The 18,073-nt window shown below is 42.0% G+C and overlaps 1 protein-coding gene across 2 annotated transcripts in view; it reads left to right on the forward strand.

The window, feature by feature from the left end:
- Nucleotides 1-18,073, forward strand: part of LOC111868249 (acetylcholine receptor subunit alpha-like) — an 84,797-nt gene that overhangs the window by 36,704 nt on the left and 30,020 nt on the right. For both annotated transcript variants that reach the window (XM_033752960.1, XM_023858726.2), the window contains one exon: nt 14,349-14,393. In XM_033752960.1, the coding sequence (XP_033608851.1) occupies nt 14,349-14,393 (45 nt within the window). The remainder of the gene's footprint in view (nt 1-14,348; nt 14,394-18,073) is intronic.

Consider the following 18,073-nt stretch of genomic DNA (forward strand, 5'->3'; position numbering starts at 1 on the left):
TCTACCAGACTTCATGACGTAATTTCTCAGAAGATTGTACAATTAATGAAGAATTCTGCGGAGGAGAGAAAGAACTCTACATGCTTATTAGGTCACGTTGCACTCGTTAGCCTTGCCTCAACAGCTGCTCCCTCTGATATTGCACCCCCCTGACGCCCTGTCTCACTTCCTTCAGGCAGATGCTATGTCATTAGACCTGCTCTATCACTGTCGCAACAGACTGCATGAAACTGGTCGTACGTGACATGTAGCGCATTGTTATTCCTCAAACCTCTGCCACTGACGCGACTGGTTTCAACAGCCTCCGCAACTTCAGTTGCACGCGATCGGAGGACCCGATTTCTTTCCAACTTCAGTTACCTAGACGCATGGCAGTAGCGGGATTGAGCTTGTCGTGAGATGGTTTTCTTTAATTAAGAGTTTTTTAATTACTGTCTATTCAATGTACGAGCGTCAAGTACAAATTACTTCAGACGATTGGAGTATGCGACGGTTTCAAGCGACCAGTCGCGCCAGTTGGAGAGGAGACTAACTGAAAATGAAGAATGCCGTCTTCTGGGATGTGGCGCCATGTAGATATTTTGTTAACTGACGTTTCGGAGGAACATATCACCTCCATTTTCAGGGTATAAAAAATCCGCGAGCAATGAACCAGCGTGAACCTGAAGATGGAGGCGATGCGTTCCTCCGAAACGTCGGTTAATAAAATATCTACAGGGCGCAACATCCCAGAAAACGGCATTTTTCATAGTCACCGCCGTGAAAAACTCGAGACTGACTGAAGTTCTGCCGTTTTATCCGGTTGCACCTGAAGACAATCGCGAATATAACCCCCCCCCTCAGGAAGTGATCCATGGTGTTTATTGGAGATGAAGTAGGATGGCTACAAAACCCTTTTCCGGTATAATGGTGACAGTAAAATCCCATTCACCTGTCCGGGAATTGAACCCCGATTTTCTTGCTCGCAATCACTATCTTTTTTTTTATTTCTAGTGGGGAGGGACTAAGTCTCTTGTCCTGCGGCCACTTCTGGCCTATTGTACCAGCCCCAGATGATAGGTGAGAGTGATTGTGGAGCAATTGGTGGAATGAAGATTGGCAGGGGAAACCGAAGTACTGGGAGAAAACTCGCCCCAGGGCCACTTTGTTCAACACAAATCCCATTTGACCACACCCAGGACCGAACCCGGGCAGCCGCGGTGGGAAGCCAGCGACTAACCGCTTGAGCTACGGCACGGCCTCGCAGGCACTAACTCTATTGGCTGTAATATCCCGGTCCATATAGAAATAAGCGTATTGTAGGCTTTAAAAATTAAAGTAAAGCAAGTAGTTCAATAACTGAACGTATTCCTATATATACGTAAATTCCTGATGATGGTCGTGTACGAGCGAAACATGTAGCAGCAATAAAAGGTCGAATTGTAGGAACATTAAAAGTGAGTATGTTTGTTGTGTTGACGGTTAACCTAATTCCTATATATATATATACATACACAAGTAATTACCGCCGGACAGGTTAGCACAACGGTAGCTCCTCACATGTTTCAGAATTGGGATATGTGACTCAGTGACTTGGGCCGTGCAGTTGAGTCTCATGTTCATTTATTGGTTGTTCTGGGCTATTTCTGGAGCGGTACATTGAAACAGGCATCACCACTTTCCCTTCCGAATATTAGCCGCTGCTATATACAGTATAATCAGTAACATTAAACGAACTACGTTGGCTCAAGCGGTAAAGTTTCTGAGTTTTATTCGTTTGGTAAACAGCTCAAGTCTCAGTCGAGCAACCGACTATCGATACTGATTGCTTTCGTAGTTTTTCTCAGTTCCTACAGGAAAAGCCCGGTATGTTCTTATCATATATCCGAGGTTTGCGTGACTAAGAAGACGGATTTTGGATTTGATGATCGAATTTATTGGACCTTTATACGCCTGGTTACAACAATTCACAAATCACTAAAACATTGTCATCATTTTCGAATCTGCTCACACTTCAGTACTCCATTACTCCGTTGTACTCCGCCCCGTCTTCTGACTGTGCTCTCTTAAAATTCCTCGGTACGGACCCAGCATAAAACACCGTCTTCTGTTTCCAAGAATGCGTTTTATTGGTCCGTTACCTAGCAGTGGATGTCCTATTGTTTAGCGCGTATGCTTTGTGGTGTGTTTACTGAGCCGTTGATTAGCAATGGACATATGCGTCACGTTATTTTGAAATGAGCCACTATCACTTCCTATCACACTATCTGCATCAATTCACTGTTAACTCTAATCCAATATGTTGACTGTCTATAGACGAGATATTGTATCGGTGTCGTTAAAAAGCTTCAAAACATAAAATTATTCCCATAACCTGAATTGTTGGTGTGAATTTTTAAAATAACTGAAAGAATGAAAAAAAACGCGAGAAAGGGAAGACAGAAAGAGATAGACAAAGAAATAGAAAGAGAACAACTGATATTTTACTGCACAGCATCCATTTGTATTGTGCTTTCTAAATTAGCACTCCCGTTTCTTGTCGTCTCTGTGCAACGTCCTCGTTGAATTAATATTCGTCTCTCTTCATAGGGGGCAGCAGTTTCCTCCACAACTTGTACACCTGCTGATGCCCTGTTGAGGCGAAACTTGAAGTGTTCGAATAATAGAGCAGAGACGAATGCTTTCGACGTGTGAATTTTAAAACACGAGGAAGTTACACAGGGACGTCGAGAAGAGCGAATATTAATTTATAACAAGACCTGAGGTTAGGAAAAACAGTATGTGAGAGAAAAGAAGTGATAAATAAGTAAACAAGTAAATAAATAAATTAATACAATAATATAAAAGACATTAATCTATATGATATTCAAATTGAAATAAATTCTCCTGCATAACATAGCAGTAAATTGTTACCGGCCTTCGTCAGCGCAGTTATTCTAGTTTTCCGGCCAATTCGAGGCTCATGACCAAATTTTTGTTCTCTCCGAGGCCACTTATGTGTCTCATCTTCGACTAATCTATACTCTGGTAAGCGAGATTACCGACTGAGACCCCGATACGGAATATTTGGCCGCCCCTGCCGTAGTAGCTGCGGTACGGTTATTGAATTTAACGTGCGTTTCTTCCTTTGTCTTCCTCCCCCCCCCCCGAGCAGCAAAGTTCCGTGCTGTGGTTGGTCTGCATATTTGAAACCCCCCCTTTTTGGAGGAACAGAGATAGAGAGCGTCTTGTGATATGCAAGTTAGTGATCCTTTCTTAGTGTTCGAAGGGACTGAGTTCGATTTCCGAGGCTGGATATTTCGGCTGAAGTTGCCGGTTCCCACACCATCTATGCAACCAGCGGAGCGGTTAGGAACAGCCGAGGATATGGAGCTCCATCCTTGCAGATACTGCCGCGATAATACATGCAGACTGCTTCTTTCAGTTGGTAGAACGTCGTTTAGTAAAGTAAGGAACATTTATAAGTCAAACCAATGCTGGAAGAATATACTAAAGAAGTCTGCGCTGATACTGTTAGACTCGAGGCGGTTCGCGCAGCTGTAGATCTCTATAGACTCCTATTCAGGAGGTTCTTTGTTCGAATCTCGTGCAGAGACACCATCCATCCTGAAATAAGTATTTTTGTTTCTTTTTGTCAGCTCATCTTGTCAAATTCCAAAATATATTTCGTTTAGTCTAAGCCAGCTTTATTCCTAATATTTTCCAATTCATTATCCATTCATCACGCTACGACTCGACGTCTCTAGCTCCTGATAGCGTCACATAAAAATATGCCTTAAGTGATACATGTAGCTGGAAATACTAAGTTGACATCTTTGTCTTGAGACCGGCTCCCTTGGTTCATGTATATCTCATCCTTTTCCTAGTTCCTTAAAACAGATACTGGGATAAAATGAGTAAAAAGGTAAAGTTGTCCCTGCGCTTAACTAATTAAGCACTACGCCATGAAAGCGTATGAGGGTGTGGATGTATAAATACATATTTTCTTGACCTCGGCAATAGTTGGAGGTGAGTGTTGAGTTTCACGCCACAGTCGCTTTACTCCTGGGAAAGAACCCCTATACTCATTGTATAGGAAGCTGGGTGGACCACACAGCCGGTCTGGACGACATGGAGAAGGAAAAATTCTTGACCCTATCGGGACTCAAACTCAACCCCTCAGTAGTCCAACCCGTAGCCAGTCGCTATACCGACTACGCCATCCCGGCTCCCCATAGGGCCCCCGTGCCCTTCTCAATTTGTTATGAAGGTTTTAATTATGAGACATTTTTCAACGTTGTTTTCTGTGGAATATGAAGATGTATTACTCCAGTCCATATCTTTTGGAGGAATTCATACTTCTAAAGTAATCAGTGCTTGCTATTGAGGAAGGTATTTAAGAAACATTACCTCTCCAGGATTGCAGTATGCCCATCATGCACACACCCCCCATCTTCGGGGATTTATTATGTAGCATTTCCACAAAATCATGTTATGTTTCGGTATTTGATTAAAGAAGTAAAAAGCTTAAGTTGTCCCTCCACTTAAATAGTTAAGCGCTATGTCATAAAAGGGACACAAGTTGGAGTAGTTGGTTGAGACACTATGCTACAAGCCGGAAGATCGTTGATTCGATTCCAAATCAAGCCATTTGATTTTCCAATTGACCTAATCCTTTCAGTCGCATTATGACCCTGGGGTCGACTCAACCTCTGACAGACATGAGTACCAACAATCTCACTGTGAGGTAAAGGGCGGCCGGCACATAAGGCTGACAACCTTACCGCCGTCTGTGAGCTGACAGTCTAGTTAATGTGGGAGCCTCGACGTCTCACAACCCTATGGGTCTTCATCGCCTGTTACAGGGATACGTTTAACTTTACCTGTGCCATAACGACATATAAGTGAGTGGATATGTATCTCCACCTTTCTTGACCTCGGTACTATATGAAGGTAAGTGGTCAGCTTCACGCTCAGGCCGCTTTCCTCCCGGGGAAAGAGTCCCAGTACTCACAGGATAGGAAGTTGAGTGGCCCCAGAGTCGGTCTGAAAGCTGTGGAGTCGAGAAGAATCTTGCACTGCCGAGGATCAAACCTGGGACTTCCAGCCTTATAGCCCGTCACTATGTTGGCTGAGCTATCCCGACTCCTATTAAAGAAGTAGCTAAATTAAATGGTGTAGACATTTTTTTATTATATAAAAACATACTAAATTAGTGTCACTTTCATACAACGTCATGCGAGCACCACGTGTCGCCATAGCTACAAATGTCAAATCAATAAACAGCTTTACTCCACAGGCACGTAAGCATTTCCAGAGTAACAGTTTCAGAAACGCCCTACATTCTGTTTCCTAAATGATTCATATCTCGGATCTTTTTTTTTTTTCTGCCCTGACGATGTTCATCATTTGTCTCCAGCAGAAAGTCTTAATCACGACTTCTGAGCCGTGATTGGTTCATTTCTGCCAATCCGTTTGTCCGAAATTTTCGATCCAAAGCATCTGGCACGTGGTTATTGAATTGTATAGGTTTACATCGAACTTAGAGCGAAATCTCAGAGTGGGGGAGGAAAATAGCTATATATATGTAATATTCCGACATTGCTATTACTTAAAATAATACAGGAAACTCTGTATTTAAAATATTTGGGATTTATTGGTTCGTAGTCCTCCTAAGAATGTTACTGAAGTGTACTGCTTTATGGAAGCGCCGGGATGGCTCAGTCGGTATACCGTCTAGCTATGGGCTGGATGACCGAGGGGTCGGAGTTCGAGCCCAGGTAGGGTGAAGAATTTTCTCTTCTCCACTTCGTCCAGACCGGCTCTTGGGTCCACTCAACATCCTATCCTATGGGTACTCCAATGGGAGTAATCCGGCCGGGGTGTGAAGCTGACCACTCACCTACAGCTAGTGCCGAGGTCAAAAAAATGTGGATCCACTCTCACATACCCCTTAATGTCGTAGTGTTTAATTAGTTAAGCACAGGTACAACTTTACCTTTTTACCTTTATAACTTTATGGAATTTTATACCTTGTAGCCCAGTAGTTTACAAAAGTGTAAGAGGAACGAAATTCTCCCTTATTTTAGGCCGAAATTTAGAGGGCCGATCACCATGGCCACGTAGTATAAGACATGAACTGTCTTTGCCTGTTGAAACATTAGGATCGTGGGTTCAAATATCATGGATGTGTGTTTCTATTCTGTGTTTGTACTGTCCTGTGTGTAGGTAGCAGTCCTGAGACAGGCTGATCCTCCATCCAAGGAGTCCTTACCACTGTGTAAAAGATTAAGAAACTTAAAAAACGACCAAGGTCAAAGAAAGGGACGTAGAGCCATAAACAGATAAACGGGGTACATAAGAAGTTTCTTGATTCATGTTCGGCCGGCTTAATTTCAACCTTGAAGATAGGAGCCGTACTTGCTTTCGAAACGTTGGTAAATATCTACCAGATTAAACGTCTTCACATCACAAGGACCTCATATCTCAAAATTTCATGAATTTAAAACTTTGTTTAGCTTCAAATAAAACGCGAAAGAAAATACGTGTCTTAAGGAAAGTCGAATAGGTCTTGACCTATGTACGATTTGAGGTCTTCACGGCGGTAACTATGAAGAATGTCCGTCTTCTGGTCTGTGGCGCCGTGTAGATCTTGTGTGAAGCGACGATTCGGAGGAACGTATCATTTTTCGACTGGTGACTCAGGCTGCAGCCACCTGCTCACGTTAGTTCCTCGCCCGCGAATTTTTCTACCCTATAGATGGTGGCGAAAAATTCCTCCGAATCATCGGTTTATACAAGATCTACACGGAGCCACATCCCAGAAGACACAGTTCCTCAGGTCTTGACCTACTTCAAGCCACCAGCTCTGTATCTGATTTTAAGCAATAGAACCCTAAAAATTCCTTTTGTTCACCTTGAAATTTCTATACAAGTACAAAAAATATATAAAAAGGAAAGAGACTTCAGCTACCTGCTTGATTCTATATGCAACATTGTCTGCTTGGGGTACCGGAGTGAGCTGTCGGGGTGAGACGAGGCAGCTAGACAAGGGAACGCAGAAGACTGAATTTAAGTTCTATTGTTTAAAAAACGAGAGGGCGCGGTGCTGGACGTAGAGACAGCAAGAAGCTGAATATTTCATCATTCTGCTAGCAGCATCGAAATACCTTTATCTGAGCGTCGGTTCGCCGCGTCTTCTTTTGGCTTAACGTATATTATGCATGTCGAGTTGATCTGAGTGGAATCGTAAGGGTGGGGGGAAGGGGGCACAATTCAACGAAAACCACCACATTTTAAATATTTATTCCATCTCATTCATTTTAATTTGGCAAAAATAAGACAATTTTTATTTCACTTAAAATGAATCGTATGGATTCCATATTCATAAGAATCACTGTAAAGTAGACTAAACAATAGAACAAATCAGCATCTATTCAACTGACTTTACAACCAGCCATGTAATCCAGTAACTAGCTAAAAAATAAGTTAAAGTATCCCTGTAACAGGCCAGGAAGGCCCATAGGTTTGTGAGACGTCGAGGTTCCCACATTTTCTAGAAAATCGGCTCACAGATTGCGGTGAGGCTGTCAGCCTTACGCGCTGGCCGCCCTTTACTCTCCAGGAAGATTCCTGGTACTGATTTCTGTTAGGGCTGAGTCGACCCCAGGGCCATAGTGCGGCTGGAAGGATTAGATCAACTGAAAAATAAAAATGAATTAATTGATTTAGTGTGAAATTCTTCTTTTTCCAATTTATATCCTACTTCCCCGATTGATCTCTTCCTGGTCATCTCATTTCTCATCTGCCTTAAAAATAAAGTTATTGATGTGCTTAAATAGCTAAGCTCTATGCCGTGAAGATAACACGAGAGAGGGAGGTATAGCCACACCTGTCTTGACTTCGGTGCTGGATGGAGATAAGCGGTCAGCTTCACGCCCCGGCCGCTTAACCTCCGGGAAGGATCTCCCGGTACCCACTGGATAGGAGGTTGGGTGGGCTCCAGACCCGGTCTGGAATATTACGAAAGGAGAAGAACCTTGTATTGTTGGGAATGGAACCAGGACAGTCCAACACGTAGCCAATCGCTGTACCTACTGAGCTATCCGACTTCTCTCTTCTTTGAGGTTGTATTTATTTATATAATTTGTAATTTTGTTATCCTCCATACGTCCCGTACTTCCATACAAATTATTTTACTCTTCATCCACCACTCATAAATTTTACTCTTCGAGAAACATGGTTAGAATGATCAAGTCAATGAGGATAGGATGGATATGGCATGTAGCACGCACTCACGCAAGAGAATAGGAATGCATTTAGGATTATGATGGGAAATCCAGAAGGAAAGAGACCACTAGACTGACCTATACGTAGGTGGGAGGATAGTATTTAAATTGATTTGAGAGAAACGGGATAGGCTGGACTGGATCGATCTGGCTCAGGATAGGGACCAGTGGATGGCTCTTGTGAATACGGTAATGAACATTCGGGTTCCATAAAATCTTGCAAAATTCTTTTTTAGCTGCACAACTGGCGTCTTCTCAAGAAGGCCTCAGCTCCATGGAGCGAGTTACTTTATTTAATCCAATATTTCATCCAAGTGGTTAACTCCTATTTGGAGTTTGTCTTCATCTTCTCTTCTCTTTGTTCTGTTCTGATATTCGATTTGTAATTTGTTGCATCTATCCAGTCTTCATGCTTGGCTATAACCTTTCATATCATTTTCGGTTTCTAACGTCAAACATCGGCAATCTTTTTAGTGGATCGTAAGTAAATATTGATTTGGGCAGCTCCATAGCTCAAGCGGTTAGGCACTGGCTTCCCACCGCGGCGGCCCGGGTTCGATCCCGGGTTTGGTCAAGTGAGGTTTGTGGTGCACAAAGTGGCGCTGGTGCAGGTTTTCTCCGACTACTTCGGTTTCCCCTGTCAATCTTCATTCCATCAACTGCTCCACAATCATCCTCACCCATCATCTGGGGCTAGTACAATAGGCCAGAAGTGGCCGCAGTACAAGGGACTTAGTCCCACCCCACTAGCAATAAAATAAAATATTGATTTCCTTAAATACTAACATACTAAGTTACTTTGTAAGTAAGTGAAAGTAAAGCTATCCCTGTAACAGGCCGTGAAGGCCCATAGGATTGCGAGACGTTGAGGGTCCCACATTATCTAGACAATCGGCTCAAAGATGGCGGTAAGGTTGTCAGCCGTACGCGTCGGCCGCGCTTTACTGCCCAGGAGAATTATTTAATTAATTCCTGGTACTCATTTCTATTAGAGGCTGGGTAAACCCCAGGGGCCTAGTGCAAATTTGTATATATTCTGGTATATAAAGTTCTGTAGTCCGTTTCAAGTAAACCGACGTTTCTGAGGACTATATTACCCCTGTCTAAAGGGTCGAAGAATAAACAAAAAAAAATCCAGCATGAAGCAGATGGCAAGCAGATCTCCTTTCCCCGAAATATATGTTGAATTTAAACGAATTACATGGCGTTATATAAAGGAAGATAGAAATCTTCATAACTATTGCTGTGAGAGCCTCATATCCTACGTAAGCATGTAACTTAGAAAATTAACGAAATTAAGTAACATAAAAAATATCAGAGTGAGTACCTTTCTTACTAAGTAATTTATGTACTAACAGATCATGCAATCAAGTGATTTTTTCTTAATTCACATAGTGGGGAATGGAGTCCAACTGGGTCCACTCGGCACAGAGGCCACTGATTGGCCTATTGTAGCCTGCCCCGGGTGATTATGATGATGGAGAATTTGTGAATGAAGATTGTCAGGGGAAACCGAAGTACTCGGAGAAAACCCGCCCCAGCGCCACTTTGTGCACCACAAATCCCACTTGACTAAACCCGGAATCGAACCAGGTCAGCCGCGGTGGGAAGCCAGCGACTAACCGCTTGAGCTATGGCGCGGCCTAAAGAAACTAGTAACAATTCATATAACTAATCTGTTCTATAGAAAGCCAATAAGTCTTGAGAAAGAATAAGATTTTTTAAATAACAGGATTAGGTCTGTGTTTCGTGGATGAATACAATTATTTTTCATGCTCGTAAATTAAATAAGTAACCGGGGTGTTCTACACCGGTAACTCTCCTCGTTGTGGCAGCTGGCAGAAAACATTTCACATTTCAACATCCCCAGAGTTTGCTCACTAAAAGCTTACACCCCATATTAGAACTTTGTTGAAATTGCTTTAGGAAAAACAACTCCATTACAACAAAGTTAACATCTTAGTATGTCATTTCTGGAGAAGCAATCTTGCGCGTCTCTTAGGCCCATCTACCACTGAGTAACAAGTCTGACCCAGTTATTTCAACCTTACGTCTATACGTGTTTGTAGTCATTGGAGTAATTTCTTTTGAGGAAGAGTGTTTTATCGTTTAAGGAGTTTGTATATAGAATGGAGTGAGAAAGTCAAGTTTTCTCTGTGCTTAAATAATTAAGATCCACGACATGAAGACCTATCAGAGAATGGAGGTATAGTTTCACGTAATCTAAACATTGGCACTAGATTGAGGTGACTGAATACAAAATGATGGTTGCTGCTGATTTCAGCTAACAAATGAACTATATTTACTGGTCTCTTGGAAGTACGTGTAATTTAGAAGGGACAGCTCATTCAGAGGGACGGGAACTTGACCAGGAGGTTTATCTCCCCCTCAAGACGTAGAGATCTGGTTCTCACACACTTAACTGTGTACCGGGGAGTTAGTGCCCAGACCGCTAGGATGCACACTCGTCTTCGTCCAGGTCAGGGTTACCACTCCTAAATATTCTTAAGGTAGAATAATAGGAAAGGAGCAGCGCGATAGCTCAGTCGGTACAGCGACTAGCTATGGGCTGGACGGCCGAGGAGTCGGAGTTCGAGTCCCTGTAGGGTCAAGAATTTTTTCTTCTTCATGGCGTCCGTACCGGCTCTGGTACACAAATTCGTATCCAATGGGTACCGGGGGCTCTTTCCCCGGGAATAAAGCGGCCCGAGTAGGAAGCTTAACACTCACCTCCAACTAGTGCCGAGGTCAAGAAAATGTGGATCTATATAGGGTGTTTCACGACTTTAAGGCGTAACTGCAGAAGACGATTTCCTATGACTTTGTGATCAAAAAAGTTCATATAAACATGTGTCCGATTTTGGACGGTTACGGAGTAATGACCGTTTTTTCATTCCCGTACACGCCCTAGTGTGAACCGCGGCTGTCAGCTGGCGGGTCGCTATATTTAGCCAGCTACAGACAGAGAGTTCTCGTTATCTCGACACTTGAGAGGTACCTAAGGCGGGGTGGGTTGGTATTTCCGGCGCGGTTCACAACAGAGCGGCAACCTGTTTTGCGGCCGGCGGTGGCATTTTCGAAAATCAGCTTTAAGCACTAATAAATTCAAATTAAAGGTAATTTCACGAAGTTAACTTTACATTCATACTTTAAATGTATCATGCCTTATGCCTGTTCATTATTTTGTTCCATTTATTGTCAGTAAACTTTACCTTCTCTTCTAAGTTTAAAATGATCATAACTCCGTAACCGTCCGAAATTGGACACATGTTTATATGAACATTTTTGATCACAAAGACCTAGAAAATGACCTCCTGCAGTTATGCCCTAAAGTCGTGAAACACTCTGTATATCCACTCTCCAATACGCCATCATGGCATAGTGTTTAATTAGTTAAACATTGGAACAAATTTACCTTATCATTCAATTTAAAGTGTAAGAATTAGAGTTACTTTTATAGTAAGTAATGTGCATTTTCCCTTAATTTACAACAAATTGTGTATAATTTACAATTTTCTGAAAATTTGTGATATTAGTTTATTCATTATATTGTCACGTATTATGGGGTCTGGGATTAGATATTGGATTTATTGACCACTTTAGCACACGATTCGTAACTACACTTAATTACAACGCTATCGCTTATTTCCACACTTCCCAAATCACACACCAAGTCCTCTCCAGTCCACATTGTGCTCACTAGTAGTTGCCTGGTAACGGCTTATACAATGGCTACTCCTCTGATTCCAGGCTCAAGTCCTTTCTGAATGATGGCTTCCTTCCAAATGAACATTTCCTGCTTTAATTGTCCTCATTATAACCTCTTTACACGGACCTAGTAGAAAACGCATTTTCCAACAGTACCTATATTTTTGCATGTATATCCTTTGCAGCGGGATCGTTTTTACCGAGCCGTTGCCTAGAAAAGACTCTACAAGCTACAATATAAATATTACATTTAACATTAAAACATTAATTTTCTGAGGTTTGTTTCCAGCGGACAACGTTTCTGAAACGAAATCTACTCCCGTCTTCAGAAGATGTATTGTCATTGTAAACTCAATCTGTTACGGGAAAGAAGGGGCGTCATCGTCAGTTGGTGACGTAGACCGTTACGCAATCATTAGAAAATTCGCTACTTTCTATTTTCAGTATACTTCTGACATCCATACGTCGACTGGAAAATCAAACATAACTCCAGGGGAATTTTATTCCGTAAGGTTGCCTTCACAAGGTGTGACGTGTTCCGATTCATAGAGTAGATGGACTTTACTGACAGATGTTTCTCTTTTCTTCTGAGATTAGCGGTAACTGTTGGGACTGAACGGGAAAACTTTTGAATTCTATGCTAATGCAGTAATTATAATCACTGGGACAACGACGGAGCAAACTCTTGAAAAGTTATGTGCATTACGGCGAATATGCCTCTGGCAATGGACGGTACTATAAGTAATATCGATATAATACTACAATTGTAAACAATATGAAGTTAACTTCGCCAGCAATTTGTCTAACTCACTGACAATAAATATACCGTAACGTATATGATCCACGCATTACCAGGCAACAGCTCTGTATACACGGTCCAACACGCAACAGTAGAGGAGGCTGTGTTTTCCGTGTCCGAGATGATGCCACGCAGCGGTGGGCGGTGGTCACGTGGCATGTGTTTCCTGTGATGCGTGTCCGTTCCTCTACTATATAAGTGACAGAATTCGTTCGGTTCAGGGACGAGTCAGTTCTCGGCAGGAGACAGCCACGGGAAGTTCGTATTTGAAGAAGAGTACAAGAAGTCAGCATATGAAGATCTAACGTGTGATTTGAGAACTTTATGTATGCTGTAGCATAGTGATATTGGGAGTGTGAGATTTTGTGAGACTTTTATAGTTCCTGTGTTTTAAACCCGTGAAGACTAGTGCAGATAGACTGAGAAGATTAGTGTGCAGTGATTGTAAATTGTGTAAATAAGAAATAGTGTTATAATTATTTGTAATTATAGCCACTAGGTTGTTAATAAATCCGATTACCAATCCAAACTCGCGTCTCTAGTCACTGAACTACGTGACAGTACAACAAAATTAATCTATAGATCTTACAGATTATGAAAAATTGAAACATCAGACAGCTGAAGGATTAATATGGCTTACAGTATCAAAGTTCGTTACCATTACGCCAAACGAAATGTCAAAGGTAATCAAGACGAAATTATAGCGTTCGTAGTGCTGGATAAACAGAACACTTGGGAGGGACAATTAGGTAACGCAGTTCTCTGGTAGCTATTTGACGTTTACTGTGGAGGGCGACATACAACAATCAAATCGATATTCCAGCCGCAGATGGCGCTTATATTGAGCCACCGATTGATAGAAATGTGTGTACAGTGCGCACAGGACCGATCTGAATGGACCCTTGTCAAAACATTATCTTTGGAGCCTCTTTCCTGACCTCTTTTTTTTCTAGAAAGACCTCAAAATTTGATAAAATTGTCGTTGTGCTTATTTAATTAAGCACCACTCCATAAAGACGTTAGGAGAGTGGAGGTATTTCATTCATTCACTAATGGCTGTGCAGCCATTTTTGTTGGGCCCTGACTTCTCTTTCATTTCTTTACACATACTGTGGACTCCTTGCACAAGTGATCAGCCCCTATCAAGGGCATTAACTACACACAGGATAACACAAACACACATCCATACCTCAAGTGAGATTCGAACCCACGATACCAGCTTGCGAGAGAACGAAGAGAGTTTATGCCTTACAACGTGCGGGCACCGATATCTGCAGGGGAGATATAGCTCCATTATTTATTACTAAGACACTAGATGGAGATGTTGTCAGCTTCATGCTCCGCTCGCTTTAACTACAATGAAAAAGCCTCCTTTACCTATTGGATAAGAAGTTGGGTGGGCCCCAGGGTCAGTCTGGACGATTTGGAGAATATAACAATCTCTTACCCCAACCGGAAATCAAACTCTAGCCGTCCACCATGTTTTACCGACTGAGTTAGCAGTACATAATTTATATATGTCTAAAAGTTTAAATTTTCTGCAGGTTATACTTTGAAACGTGCGCAGACAATAACTCTGTTATTATTTCTTTCAGAACCTCAAGAATCAGATCATGACTACCAACCTCTGGGTGGAACAGGTAAGTTGTTGAAATTACTTACTTTTGTAATTTGTTTTTATTGCTAGTGGGGTGGGACTAAGTCCCTTGTACTGCGGCCATTTCTGGCCTATTGTACCAGCCCCAGATGATAGGTGAGGGTGATTGTGGGGCAATTGGTGGAATGAAGATTGGCAGGGGAAACCGAAGTACTCGGAGAAAACCTGCCCCAGCGCCACTTTGTCCACCACAAATCACATTTGACCAGATCCGGGCTCGAACCCGGACAGCCGCGGTGGGAAGCCAGCGACTAACCGCTTGAGCTATGGCGCGGCCTTACCTTTCTGTTTAATAAATTCATTAATAACGTCAATATCTGTGAAAACGATTAATCTTTCAGCTCTGCATTTTATACGAGATGTCGATGTCCCATGTTCGAATCTCATTGTTTTATATTTTTATAGCCATTTGTGACCTATTTACTGACTCTCCTTCGTACTTAGGGGTCGTAATTGCTTACTCTCTTTATTATGATCAGTTTTCAACAAATTCAATGAAATCCAAAAATGTCCAGGCTACTTTACAGAGAATCGAAGTGGTATTCTCTTTTCAAAGCAACCATTCCCAGTAGAGTGAATTCAATCCTGGATGTTAAGGATGGCAAAGGAATAACTCGAATTAATCCTGAACTACAGAAAATTTATTCATTTTAAAATTCCAAAAAGAAGGAAAAGTACATTTTACTTTTAAAAATTAGAGAACTTGTATTCAAGGAATTAATTCCCGAAACAGATCTATTTTTTTGTGAAAATGGAATGCATTGTATTTTAATATTGGGAGCAAAAAGAGAAATGTCCTTCATATATTTCTAAAAACTTTAATTTTTTTTAAATGAAAGATTTTTATGCATATTTCGAAGTTCTCTCAGCTGCAATTATGAAGATATATAACGAAGTATCGTCCGCTGAAAGTCAACCAATATTTCGGAGGAACATACCGCCTCCCTCTTCAGGGTCGAAGTTTCTGCTTGCTACCTGTTTCATGTTAGATTTTTGTTTGGCGTTTGTGTAAGCGTTATGTTCCTCCGAAACTTAGGTTGACTTTAAACCGACTAGAAGACTTTATATCCCAGAAGATAGAAAATCTTAGAAAATTTTACCATGAGAAAATGGTCTACGATTATTATTTATTGCTACATAAATATATGCTTGATATTTGATATTAATATTTATTTATTCATAACATATTCACAATAGCGAATACTTCTGCAGTGTTGTGAAGCAGTATTTGTCCCCTACACAAAGAGATGTTGAATATTTTTCCAAGATTTCACGTAAATGTTGGAGTAGTAATCTGTTCCGAACTTAGTTATCACAGTGAGGTGGCTGGTCGGACCTAGTGCAGCACCTTAGGGGCAGTAATGAAACAGATACACACGGAACATTACAGGACCGAACAAAAACACTCAGAGAAACCCGGACACCATGTTACTTTTCCCACCACACATTGTGTCAGATCTCATGGGTTTTCGCCCTACCATCCGCAGAGACAAAAATCCGTCTAACTCCCTGCTCGACAGCTGGGTTCCTCTTAAGAAGCCTTCAGTCGCTTATCAAATCAAGAATTTCCCAACATTTTAAGAAACCCGGAGATTCGTTATCGTGCTCACAAAGAGCCCTCCATCAGTCCCTATCCTGTGCCAGATAAATCTATTCCATATCATTGCATTCTAATTCCTTAAGATCCATTTTATTATTATGTTTCAAGCTACGATCCGTAGCTCACTCACTCACTCACTCACTCACTCACACATGGAGTTGAGCCCTTCTTAAGAAGCCGCCAATTGTGCAGATACTCAAGAGCTTCCCATCATTTTATGGAGCCCGAAGGTTCATTACAGCGTTACAAGAGCCGTCGACTGGTTCCTATCCTGAGCCAGATAAATCCAATCCCTACCATCCCATCCTATCTCTCTATGATCCATTTTAATATTGGTCCCCCGCCCACGCCTTGGTTTTCCCACTGGTTCTTTCCCACCAATACCCTCTATGCATTCCTCTTCTCCCCCATTCGTGCTACATTCCTTTTCCATCGCATCCTCCTTGACTTAATCATTCTAATAGCACTTTCAGAAATATTACGACCGTATGCCTAAGCACTATGCCATAGAGGCGTATAGAAGAAGTGATGCATTCTTCACTTGTGTGACGTTTCATAAACTGATTATCTCGCTTCCGGAAGAAGAGACTAAACACCCAATGGATAAGAGGCAGGGTGAGCCAAGACAGTGATACAGTGACAATTTTGAGAATCGAACCCTGGCCATCCAGTCATGAGTCGGGTTATATAGGCCCACGATGGCTCGTCAGGACACGGTATAAATTCGGCCTGATTTTTGGGTGGAAATATTGGAATTAAATATAGCAGGTCAGCAGCGGGTCGTTAATGGTGCTAATTAAGGGTACAGGGAGACACAGTAGTTGGGGGCGGGTTTCTGTAATAGGCTTCGTAATTTGCTACCCAGTATAACTCGTTTCTTTGGTTTCAAACATGCACCTAATGAAATGATTATATGCCCACATGTTCTCAAAATATAGCTACCAGTTACAGTATTTAGTTTCATTGTGAATATTTAGAATTTTTTGCCCTTGGCACTACAGCCCCAGTGGGCCTAGGCCTACCTCCATGAACTTCTCCGTTCACTTCGGTTTTTCTAGATCTTACACATAAGATAGGACTCCTTAGGCGAGTGATCAGCTCGTCGCAACGCCTCTACCTGTAGACAAACACAGAAAAACGCACACAAACATCCATGCTCTGAGTAGGATTCGAAACCACGATCCCGGTTTCCAAGAGAGCGAAGACAGTACATGCCTTAGACCGCTCGGCTACCGTGACCGGCAGTGTACAAAAATAATATATAAGAATTCAGTTCGTACCTCACAGGAAACAGATCCGAACCCACGATCCCGGCTTCCGAGCGAGCGAAGACAGTTCATGCCTCAGACCACTCGGCTACAGTGACCGTCAGTGTATAAAAATAATATATAAGAATTCAGTTCGTACCTCACAGGAAACATCCGAACCCACGATCCCGGCTTATGAGTGAGCGAAGACAGTGCATGCCTTAGACCGCTTGGCTACCGTGACCGGCAGTGTATAAGAATAATATATAAGAATTCAGTTCGTACCTCACAGGAAACAGATCCGAACCCACGATCCCGGCTTCTGAGCGAGCGAAGACAGTGCATGCCTTAGACCGCTTGGCTACCTGACTGGCTGAATATTTAGAATAAACCGTCGTAAATTTATTCTCATCATGATGGAGTATGTAATGTTACAGAATGGAATTTGTTAAATTTTTAGTCTACTTTATTTTGTAAAATAAAAGTTAGGCCCGTGAGATTACCATGATATTTGTGCGTCTGTCACTCCCTCACCGGTCAACTTTCGGAAGAAAACTGATATACGAGTAAACATAATGGCATCTCAACTGCGTACTTCATAAATCCCTCCCATAAATCTGTGTGTGTATTTCCCCCGTCGTTGCCAGGACAAGGTGCGGTAGAAACGTTACCGGCGCAACTAATACACACGCAACAATAGGAATATTGTTGAACGCGTCGTTTTTCATGCGGTCCTTGTCGTTTCAAAGGAAAGTAGAAAATTATTTTTTCGCAGAATTTCTTGTTATTTGGGGTGTTTAGTAAATATTTTAGTTC

This window comes from Cryptotermes secundus, unplaced genomic scaffold, assembly GCF_002891405.2.
Source record: "Cryptotermes secundus unplaced genomic scaffold, Csec_1.0 scaffold364, whole genome shotgun sequence".
NCBI lineage: Eukaryota > Metazoa > Arthropoda > Insecta > Blattodea > Kalotermitidae > Cryptotermes > Cryptotermes secundus.